The 12,219-nt window shown below is 35.2% G+C and overlaps 1 protein-coding gene across 1 annotated transcript in view; it reads left to right on the top strand.

Annotated features, from left to right (window-relative positions):
• PPP2R3A (protein phosphatase 2 regulatory subunit B''alpha) overlaps positions 1-12,219 on the top strand; it is a 206,676-nt gene that overhangs the window by 120,018 nt on the left and 74,439 nt on the right. Inside the window, exon 6 of the mRNA XM_039256475.1 lies at positions 6,157-6,231. Coding sequence (XP_039112406.1) covers positions 6,157-6,231 — 75 coding nt within the window. The remainder of the gene's footprint in view (positions 1-6,156; positions 6,232-12,219) is intronic.

The raw sequence follows: 12,219 nt of genomic DNA, 5'->3' as shown, positions 1-12,219 counted from the left end.
ACAATTCTAAAATTTATATGGAATTTCAAAGGGCCTGGAATAGCCTAAACAGTCCTGAGAAAGGAGAACAAAGCTGGAAGCTTCACACTTCCAAACCTCAAAACATATTATAAAGCTACACATTTTTGCATATACAGTCAAATGTTCTTCAACATAGGTGCCAAGACTACACAGTAGGGAATGCTTAGCAACAAATGGTGTTGGGAAAATTGGATATCCATATGCAAAAGAAAGAAGTTATATTCTTAAACCATGTACAAAAATTAACTCAAAATGGATTAAAGACCTAAACATAAGACCTGAAACTATAAAACTCCTAGAAGAAAACATAGGGGGAAAGCTTCATGACATTGGATTTGGCAATGATTTAATGGATATGACCAAAAAAGCAGAAGCCCCAAAAGCAAAACCAGACAAATGGGACTACATCAAACTTTAAAATTTCTGCACAGCAAAGGAAAGAATCAGCATAGTAAAAGACAGCCTACAGAATGAAAAAAATAAACCTGGAAGCATATCTGATAAAAGGTTAATATCTAGAATATATAAAGAACTCATACAACTCAATAGCAGTAACAATAGAAATAACCTGATTTTATTTTATTTTTTTAATATTTTTATTTATTTCTAGGAGAGAGAGAGACAGTGTGAGCGGCGGAGGGTCAGAGAGAGAGGGAGATACAGACTCTGAAACAGGCTCCAGGCTCTGAGCTGGCTGTCAGCACAGAGCCTGACGCGGGGCTCGAACCTACGAACCGCGAGATCATGACCTAAGCGAGTCGGACGCTTAACCAACTAAGCCACCCAGGCGCCCCAGAAAATAACCTGATTTTAAAAGAGCAAGGACTTGAATAGACATTTCTCCAAAGAAGATGAAATGTCTAACAAGCATATGAAGAGATGTTCAATATCAGTAAATAAGCAGGGGAATGCAAATCAAAATCACAGTGAGATACCCTCTCATACCTGTTAGAATGGATACTGTCCTTTAACAAAAAAAAAAAAAAAAAAAAAAAAAAAGTTGGTGAGGATGTAGAGAAATTGGAATACTTACACACTGATGGTTAGAATGTAAAATAGTATAGCCTCTATGGAAAATAGTATCGAGGTTCCTCNATGAAGAGATGTTCAATATCAGTAAATAAGCAGGGGAATGCAAATCAAAATCACAGTGAGATACCCTCTCATACCTGTAAAAAAAAAAAAAAAAAAAAAAAAAGCGTTGGTGAGGATGTAGAGAAATTGGAATACTTACACACTGATGGTTAGAATGTAAAATAGTATAGCCTCTATGGAAAATAGTATCGAGGTTCCTCAAAAAATTTAAAATAGAACTATTGTATGACCCAGCAATACTACTTTTGGGTATTTTTCCAAAAGAATTGAAAACAATCTCAAAGAGATCTTATGCATTCCTGTGTTGGTTGAGCCTTATCGACAGTAGCCAAGAAGTAGAAGCAACCTAAATGTCTATCAGATGATGAACAAAGAAGATGTAGTATATACATATAATGAAGTATTACTCAGCCTTTAAAACGAAAGTAACTTCCGTCACATACAGCAACGTGGATAAACTTTGAGGTCATTATGCTAAGTGAAATAATCCAGTTACAAAAAGACAGATACTGCACTATTCTGCGTATTTGAAGTATCTAAAGTAGTCAGGCTCCCAGGAAGAAGAATTTCTTGTCAGAGCCTGGGGGGAAGGGTGCGTGGGGAGTTGTTCGATGGGTGTAGAGTTTCAGTCATGCATGATTGGAGTGGGAGGGATCTGTCACACAATGGACAAGTTGTTGACATCATTGTACTATACATTGAAAAATTGTTGGGAGAATGAATTTTATGTTATGTGGGGGTTTTTTTGCCACAAAAAGAAAAGAAAGCTGGGTGGCTATATTAGTATCAAACAAAGTTTTAAAGCAGGTCATGTTGCTAGGGAAAGATAAAGGGATCAGTTAGTTTATCAGGAATGTAACAATTCATCAAGGGTATAACAATTCATGAAGAATATAACAAGAATGATAAAGGGATCAATTCATCAAGAATACAACAATTCATAAACAATATAACAATATGATGAATCTAAATGCTTATGCACCTTATAATAGGCCTTCACAATGCATGAAGCAAAATCTGATAGAACTGCAAGGCTATGTTCACAATTATAATTGTAGATTTCCATGTGCTGCTTTCAATAATGAACAAGTTGAGAAAAAAATCAATAAGGATATAGAATGCTTGAACAATACTATCAACCAACTTGACCTAATTGACATTTACCAAACAACAGTAGAATACATGGTCCTTTAACATGTACACAGAATATTTACCAAGATAGACCATATTCTGGGCCATAGAACAAATCTCAATAAATTTTTAAAATTTAGTTCAGAAACTAAATCATCACAGAATAAAGGATTTCTTTGACTTTAATGGGATTAAATTAGAAAGAATAAAAGATCTTTGAAAATTCTCCAAATATTTGGTAACTAACACTTTTAAATAACCTGAGTCAGAGAAGAAATCAAAAGGAAAATTAAAAAATATCTTGAACTAAATGAAAACGAAAATACAACATATCAAAGCTAGTGGGATGCTGCTAAAACTGTATTTAATAAGAGAGTTTAGAATGTTTACAGATGACATGATCAGAATACAAAAATCAATTCTCTTTCCATATACCAGCAACAAAAATTAGAAATTGAAATTTTAAAAATACCATTTATAATATCACCCAAAAATATTAAATACGTAGAGATGAATCTGACAAATGTGTGTAAGACCTGTATGCTGAAAACAGCAAAACGTTGCTGAGAGAAATGAAATAAGATTTATATAAATGGAGAGCAAGGTCTTTATGAGTGGGAGAACTTGAAATTGTTAAGATGTCAATTCTGTGTTAGCTCTGACTCTAAGAACCATAGTAATATTCAAACACTCTCCCTCTAAGAAATAATGAATTAAAATCAACCTGTACCTTTGGGAAAGAAACTTAGAACAAAATAATAAATAGTAGTAAATGAACTAAACTGTATTATAACCACATCAAAGAGGATAAAGGAAGAATGGGAGACAACTAACCTAAGTAACCTTGGAAAACAGTATTTTACTTGGACACTGTAAGACTAAAGACAAAAAGAACTGTGCACAAATACTGTACTCTGTTTAGTAAATTTTTTTCTCAATGGGATATAGGTTGGCAATTCTGTTAAAGTTACAAAGGAAAGAGGGTAAGTTAGAATGTACCTCGTGGTTAGAACCCATTATACAATTATGTAGTTTTTAGTGTACATAGACAAATATAGAAAGAAATAGAAGTGTGTGTGTGTGTGTGTGTGGATTAGTATATAGGAGTTCACCCTTTATATGCAGTTTCAGTTATTGAGTTAACTGCAGTCTAGAAGCAGATGATCCTCCTGACATAATGTCAGATGAGTAGTGCCCAAGGCTACCTCACAATGCCTACGTTAATCACCTCATTTCATCTTACCGTGAGGCATTTTATCATCTCATATCTGTGAGTACAGAGTATAGTGAGATATTTTGAGAGATATCACATTCATGTAACTTTTATTATAGTATATTGTTATAATTGTTTGATTTCATTGTTAACCTCTTACTGGGCCTAATTTATAAATTTATCATATGTATAGGAAAAAACATAGTATATATAGGGTTCACTACTGTTTGTAATTTCAGGCAACCACTGGGAGTCTTGGAAGGTATCCCCAGCAGATAAGGGGCGGCTGCTATACCTACATATATTCCTAGTTCTTCCTGCTAAGAGGGTCCAGGAGCATACCTAGCACCCAGATTTCTACATGGTTTTTAAAAACAATTTTCCAATAAAGGAGCCAGAGCTCTTTGGGGAAAAAGGGTTGATTCCAGGATTGTAACACGGAAAATATAATATGAGCCTGGACCATGTTATGTTACATGAAGGTGCTTACAAAAGGATGAGGCATGTTAAGAGGACACAGGGGCCAACCTGATAGAGTTCCTAGTGGCCAGTGCAATATCAATTTGAGCAATAAAATAAATAATGATAGTGTTGGATTATAACCCATAGAATAAAATAAATACCCATGAGTGATACTGATATGAACTGAAAAATATGTGGGAGTGGAGGGATAGCTCTTCCTTACAGAAGAATTCCAGTTAATGTAGAAAGAATGAGGGAAATACAAAATAAGCACCACAGTATAAATGTCACAATTAGGTTCCACAAATGACTGCTAAAATCAATGGGCAAAAATTTGCAGAGAAACAGGATATTAGCAGTCTTAAAGTATCTCCCCCTATGATATTTATTAACTATTAAGGGGAAATAATTTTATGATACCAAACCCAGCAGTCACCATTTAAGCCAAGTGTGATCAACATTAACTCTACAAGATATAAGACATATCTACATCATACTCTTGTATGACTGAAAAGGACACAATACCACTTCTGAGATATACCTACTGAAAATGTGTAACCTTAATCTAATCATGAGAAATCAGACTAAACCATGTTGAGAGACATTCTACAGAATAATTGACCAGATGGGGCGCCTGGGTGGCTTAGTCGGTTAAGCGTCCGACTTTCACTTAGGTCATGATCTCGCGGTTCGTGGGTTCGAGCCCCGCGTCGGGCTCTGTGCTGACTGCCAGCTCAAAGCCTGGAGCCTGTTTCAGTCTGTGACTCCCTCTCTCTCTGACCCTCCCCTGCTCACGCTGTCTCTCTCTCTCTCTCTCTCTCTCTCTCTCTCCTAGAAATAAATAAAATATTTAAAAAAAAAAAAAAAAAGAATAATTGACCAGAACCCATTAAGAGTGTCAAGATCATAAAATACAAGACTGAGGAACTGTCAGAGATTGGGAGAGACCAATGAGACACAAGAACTAAACGCCATGTAAGATTCTGAGACAGAAAAAAGCACTAAGGGATATTTGAATAATGTCTGTAGTGTAGTATTGTATCAATGTTCGTTTCCTAGTTTTGTTCATTATACTATGGTTTGTAAGTTGTTCCCATTATGGGAAGCTGGGAGAAGGGCAGAGGAAATCTCTACTATTTTTGTAACTTTTCCAAAGGTCTAAAATTATTTCTAAATAAAAGTTAAATAGTAAGGTCCATTGCTTTGAGACTTTGTTGGTAGGTGTGTATAGCTAACCTTTCTGAAGAATCAAAGAAAAGAAATATAATTGATGTCTCCCCATTTATAACTAACCAATTAATAGTTTATATCTATGCTGGCCTTGCTATTGCCTCTGGTTATTAAATTAATGGTAATATCTCCAATAGGTTTTCCAGTTTCATTCAAAGTGCTTTAAAATCTAATTAGAAAATAAAAATGGTTGGGGCACCTGGGTGGCTCAGCCATTTAAGCATCCGACTTTAGCTCAGGTCATGATCTTGCAGTTCATGGGTTCAAGCCCCTCATCAAGCTCTGTGCGGATAGCTCAGAGCCTGAAGCCCTCTCTGCCCCTCCCCGAGTCGCACTCTGTCTCTGTCTCTCTCTCAAAAATGAACATTAAAAAAGAAAAGAAAAGAAAAATGGTATTTCAGGGTTTTAAAATTCTAATAGTCTTCCTTGAGAACAAGATAGCAAATTTTAAAATAAAACTAAAATCGTAAATTAAAAACAGATTTGTCCGCACAGTTATTCTGATGGACATTTAGCTGGCTCATATGATTTAACATAGATTTCAAACTATTTGGCTACATGGCTATTTTTTTTCCCTCAGAAATTTCCCATGTCTCTAGGTTAAGAAAGAATCATTGTAGTTGGCTTATGTCTTGTCACTTTTCTGTGTAAATTTCTCTTAACCCCTACCCCAGAATTTGTGTGGTGCATTTCTCTGACATGCCTTGACATGTTAGAATTATGTACCTCTAAGACATTTGATTCATAAAGCACCAAATATAGTTAAATTACAATTCTAATGCTTTATTGAAGTATACTAGCATATCAAAAGACACACATAAGTATGTTTATAATAAAATTTGAATTTAATAACGTTAAATTTTAAGTGTGTTGTTCAGTATTCTAAAAATAGCAGGTTTGCTCAACTGGCTACTTATTCTACAGGAAGGAAAAATTCTGTTGTGTTTTTTTATTTTGTTTTTTGGTATGTTTGTTAATTTGGTTTTGGTTGTAATCTTCTTTAGGATGTGGTCGATACACACCCTGGCCTCACGTTCCTGAAAGATGCTCCAGAATTCCACTCTCGCTACATCACCACGGTAGGCTGGGCCCTCTTTTGTCTTAATATAACTCTACAAGTCTCCGTTTTATCACTGTCTACTATCCAGGCCTTCAGATCTTTATGCAAAAAGTAACATGGATTATAATGATTATTTTAAGTGGAAGGAAGGTGCAGTAAAATTGAATTCGTGATTTATATCTATTCTCTTTCTTATAAGTACTGAGTGCTTAAGAGGTCTCTTGTATACAAAATTAGAGTAATATATTCATTCTGTCTGGTCATCTGAGGTACACTTTTTGCTTTGTTACTGATAGGGATACCTAGTTGATACTTAACATTTGCAAATAATACTGAAAAGAAATTTCATCACCCTTTCCCAGAAAAAGATGTATCTCAAAGTTAGAACCAGAAATGATAATGAGAAATAGCTTACATGTAATTAGAAAACAAATCATATAAGAATTTAACAGAACATATTGACCAGTCATAGGCAGGCATGAATTGTGAGTCAGAGCACACAGGGCTGCAGTACACATTGCAACCACATCTGGCATCTTTGCCCAGTCTCCCAGATTATCCTTAGAGGAATTCCAGACGAGCCCCAGGACAAACCCCTCTGTCATAGCCACACTCAAGCAAGATAGCCCTTGTGTTTGGCTCACATCCCCCAGTAATATTACCAGGCTGTAACCTCCGAGGAGAATCGTCTCATTCTTAGGGTACTTTTTGTTGGCCATGAATTTCTTAGGTTTTGTCAAGTTACAGAATACTACCATTCTCTTTCTCCTTTAGAAACTTCATTCTTGGCTTTTACATCGGCTCTCTTCTGTTGTAAAACTTTGTCAGTCTTTCTTTGAGCCAGGAGGTGTCACTGTCTTCTAAGACTATCTCAGAAGTTATTTTTGCCTGTTAACCACACCACTGTACTAAATCCCTGCCACCACAAATCACCCTGAGACAGTTGCCCTTATTTCTCACTTGGATTACTTCTAATTGGCCTCCCTGCTTACACCTTTATTGCCCTAAAGGGTAGTCCCACAAAGCAGAGTAATCCTTTGGAAATGTAAGTCAGATCATGTCACTCTTCTGTTGAAACCCTCCAGTGATTTCCCATTTCAGAGTAAAAGCCAGCATCCTTGCCAAGACTCCGAAATCCCTCCCGCAAAACCCCCACCACACACATACACACACACGTGCACACACCCTTACAACATCTGCAATCTCATCTCTCCTATTATTCTGCCCTCCCTTACTGTGCTTTGGCCATAGTGGTGTCCTGGACAGACCAACTCGACTTCTGCCTCAGGTGCTTTTTTCTTATTCTTTCCTCTGTCTGAAATACTCTTTCTATAGATTTCCGCGTAACTTTGCTCCTTTACTTCATCCAGCTATGTGCTCAGATATTCCTTATTAGTGAAGCCTTCCCTGAACACACTCTCTCTATTCATACTCTCTATTCATTTGTTCTGCTTTATTTTTCTTCTTAGCTTGTATATCATCTGACATTTACATTTTAGATGTTCCTTCTCTATGATAGAAACTCCATTAGAGCGGGGAATTCGTCTTTATCTTTCATTACAGAATCTCCAATACCTAGAATAAGGACTGGCACATACTAGATATACAGTAGTATTTATTGAGTGAATAAATGAAATTATGTATGCTTAAGAATTCTACACATTAACTCTTGCTTCAATCCCATAGGAATTACTGGGTTCTGATTGTTGATTGTTCTATAAATCCAGGGCATATTAATAGTATAATTTAAAATCTCAAGAGCTGGAAAAGATCTTAGCGGTAATCCAGCCCAACCTAGAAAATGCTCTCTACAGAAGAACTTTTTATTGGAATTTATTCTTAGAAAAGATGTTAAATAATAGAATTGTAAAATAGATCTAAATTTTCTCTTTCTAACGTGTCTGGTTTGATATTTGCTGAAGTATGATCCCTGGACCCGTGATGGTCTGTGATAATCTAGCAAGTGGTCCCCACAAAGTTTTATAATTTCAGAATAAAAAGCCATGAAATAGTTTTGTTCATATATAATTCATATTTTCTTAGAAATTCTGTCATGTTAATCGTTGAACAAAAAGAACTAAGTTGGTCAATTAACAGGATTCAATTATCTCTGCTGACACATTTTCATGGCATTTGCATATTATTGATATCTTTAAATTTTACACTCTGTTATTATGCTTCTTTATTCCCAGTTCACAAAACTAAATCCATTACTCAGAAATAATTACTAAAGTGTAAAATACCTGCAATGAAATAATGATAACAGGGTGATTCAAAACATCATCATATCATAAATAGTCAACAAGATCCAAATGAGACTATAGACTATGAATCTCTGCATACTGAGATAGGTGCATCTATTGTAATAACGTCATAGTGCCATCTAAAACAGGAAAATGCAGGGGCGCCTGGGTAGGTTTGAGCCCTGTGACTCTCTTTCTCTCCCTCTCTCTCTGCCCCTTCCCCACTCATGCTCACTCACTCGCTCTCTCTCAAGATAAACAAATAAACATTTTTTAAAATAAATAAATAAGGAAAATGCATATAAAATGTATCACATGAATATCTGGAAACAAAATTTTATTAAAGGACTGGTTATTCTCTCCAGTGCCTTTTCTATTGTGAAATCTGGTCAAATAATGGCATGAAGTCATTGGAACTTGTACATTATTTCAGAGTACTGTTTTTCTAGAACAAATGCAAAATAGGTTTTCTAGTATGAAATTAATGAATGTTGTTAATGGCATAAAAGTGAAGAGAGAGGCATCATTCTCCATCCTGCTCATGGCAAAAACTGATCAGATCACACTATTTCTAAGATACTTAGAAAGATCAGCCTTGAAAATAAAGACAGATATCTCAGAAAAATCTAAATTAATTTATCATATAACCCTACTGAAAGTTATATAATCGCAGTGGCATATGATGTAGAACAATTAGTATATTGTTTTTGTTTGCAAGCCAGAGTTATTCAGTTGTTTTACTTTCTTTAGTTGGAAGAAACTACTGACACAAAGTATGGCTCAAATATTAGCTTATGTGTGGCACTCGTATGATGAAGAAAAGTTGGGCAACTTTTATTTCTGTTTATCACTAAAGACGTATGCTACAGGAAAAGACTTTTTCATTTGTTTAGTTAATTATTTTGCCAGCTGTTTTTAGACAGAAAGACAGCACCAACTATGCATACGGCAAAAAGAACATCACTACTTGAGAATGCACCCAAAATTACTCCATATTCTCCTTTATTTCCAGAGACAAGTTGGCATTTGAGAAATAAGTCTCTTGAAAGTGAATGAAAATGAAAATTGGAAATAGTAGCAAATTATAGCCTTGAGTTTGCAGTTTCACATGCCATGCAAAGAAATTGCCAGTGAATAAAAGATTCTGCTTATCCTAACTGGCATATGCTGACTTCTGAGGAAAGAGGTGCTCACATGAGTTTTTAAAATAAGCGATGAGATTGAAAATACTTCTTTGTGACATTGGTGCTGGCAGCAAAGACATTTCTCTGGCTTGCTCAGATGATGTCTTAGCGATGTATTCAATGTCTTGATTGGCCTGAAGCCATCACTTCAGACCAAAATGCCAAGATTTTAGTTGCTGAGAGCAAGGTACTGATATTTCCTAAATGACTAAATTGTGGTGGAGACTGCTCATCACTAATAGCTTGACTCTTTCCCCTTGAGAACTTCTCTTGACAGAGAAAGGAAAAAATGTATATTAGAATTTTTTTAAGTCCACATTCTGCAGAAGACTGTGAAGAAATACTTTTTAGAGCCATATTGACCACAGTGGATTAGGAATCTTTTCACCACTTCCTGTCAGAAGAACCATGCTTCCAGCATTTGAGTCTGTTCATCTGAATTTAGGTTACCTACAATGAGCAATCTATGTCTTCATTCAATCCACTTATCAAAACCTGTCTGATACAGCCACCAAACACGTATTTGCATTCCTGTGACCTATACTTGTAAATTAGAGGTTTCCAGCTCAATAGATATAAAGAAAGAAAGGAAACTGACTTAAGAGTCAATTTACCAAATTAACTGGAGACCCCTTGGGAAAAAAAAAAAGTCAAATTTCATTCCTCTCACTGGTAATAAGCAATTATTCTTACTATTATTAATTTTTAAATTTTGTTTGCTATTTTTTAAATTGGGATTCATTTCTCTTTTATTTACTTAAGAGTGGTAGAACAAAATTAGGTTCAAAAACAAGGGTAATTGATGTAGAACTAAGCAGCTCCATATTCTCACCACTAGATGGTACCCCTACCTAAATAAGCTAAAATGCTGAAACAGTAATGTGGAAACCAATAAATGTGCTGATGAAGTGGGGCAACTGAATAAAGAGATTTAGACTATGGAAAAATGGAATCCAGGTACATTTGTAATATTATTAGACAAGTAAGTTAGCAGAGGCTAAAAATAGGAAATACTTAGTCAAAACATTTGTGAATTTTTAAAATTCTGTAAAAAAACGAATAATAAAATAAGCAAAAATAAATACAGATTAAAACTTTATAATTTTCAGTGTAACACAATACCTCCAAAAATAATATAAAATATTGAAGGGTATATAAATATGAAGTTTTTGTAGGAAACTCACACTTTAAGATAAATGTATAATCAAAATTAAAAATAAGGATAAAAATATGTTCAACATAGAAAACTTTGATGTAATAATATGTATTAAAATTGACTTGCACTAAAAAAAAATTTAAAAAAATTGACTTGCACTTGAGAGAAGAGTCATGGAACTATGATAAATGGTATTCTTAATATTTATTTTCATATGTATAATTTCTGTGCTAAAAATCCTCCATCTTTCTTATATGAACTTCTGCCAACCTAGTGTTAAGAATACACTGTTGAGTAGGCCACATTTTCTGCCCTGAAGCACCTCAGTCAGATTCTGAGTGATTGGAGCCAATAGAGAAACTAGACACCAGCTAGTCCTAGCTTGAATCTACTGCAGGAATCCTGTCAGCTTCTGCCTAAATAATTGTGGTGAGAAGAAACCTTACTATCTCACATGACCCATTGCTTCATGGGGCCAATTTTAAAGCATTTTAGTATAAGGAGTATCTATCCAGTTGTTTTAGTTGTGCCTTCTAGTACAACACACAATAAGTCAACTGCTTCTTCCACCTGATAGCCATTCAGATCATGGTCACAAGTACACTCTGGTCTTATTTTTACCTCAAGAGTAAAACTTACTAAAATAAACATATCTTTTATAATAATTTTGAATATAGCTACCCTTCTCTGTTTTATGTTTTCTGTACACTTTATATGCCATCTATCTATAAATTGTAACAGTACTGATATATATGAAATACTAATTAGAGGCCTTTCTTGGGTTGGCATCCATCTGCTGTTTACAATGTTGAATAGTTATTCAATTAGTTACAAATCCAAACCATATGTCTCTATCACAGGTACAACGTGAAGGTCTTTGTTACACAACTCCCAAACCTCATTAATTTATCAAGCAGTTTTCTAAGGAGGACATACAGATAGCCAACAGGTACAGGAAAAGGCCCTCAACATCACCAGTCATCAGGGAAATGCAAATCAAAACCACAATGAGATATCACCTAACAGACTATTAGAATAGTCTGTTATAATTTAATATAATTGATAATAGTCTGTTATAATATAATTGTAGAATGACTATTAACAAAAAGACAAGAAAATGACAAGTATTGTCAAGTAAAATTGTTAAGAAAACACTGAGGCCTCCTCTCTCCAGGATGGCAGCCTTGTCTTCCTTCTACAATCCTCCCCTACATCACAACACACACGTCGTCAGTCTCAAACACAGTTGCTACCCATTCCTTCCTTTCTCATCCTGTCCACGGTCTTCTCCAGAGTTTTAACAACATCTGTTGTTAAGCTCTTTAAAACCCTAGCTGATAACAGAATTGTTCATGCCCAAGCATGGACTCAGTAGGAGTTATCCCAGATGTATTTGAGTTTCCAGAGAGTCTGGAAGACTGGAA

This window comes from Hyaena hyaena, unplaced genomic scaffold, assembly GCF_003009895.1.
Source record: "Hyaena hyaena isolate Hyena2069 unplaced genomic scaffold, ASM300989v1 scaffold_575, whole genome shotgun sequence".
NCBI classification, from domain to species: domain Eukaryota; kingdom Metazoa; phylum Chordata; class Mammalia; order Carnivora; family Hyaenidae; genus Hyaena; species Hyaena hyaena.
Note: the sequence above shows the minus strand (reverse complement) of the source record. Positions and strands in the feature narration are given on the sequence as shown.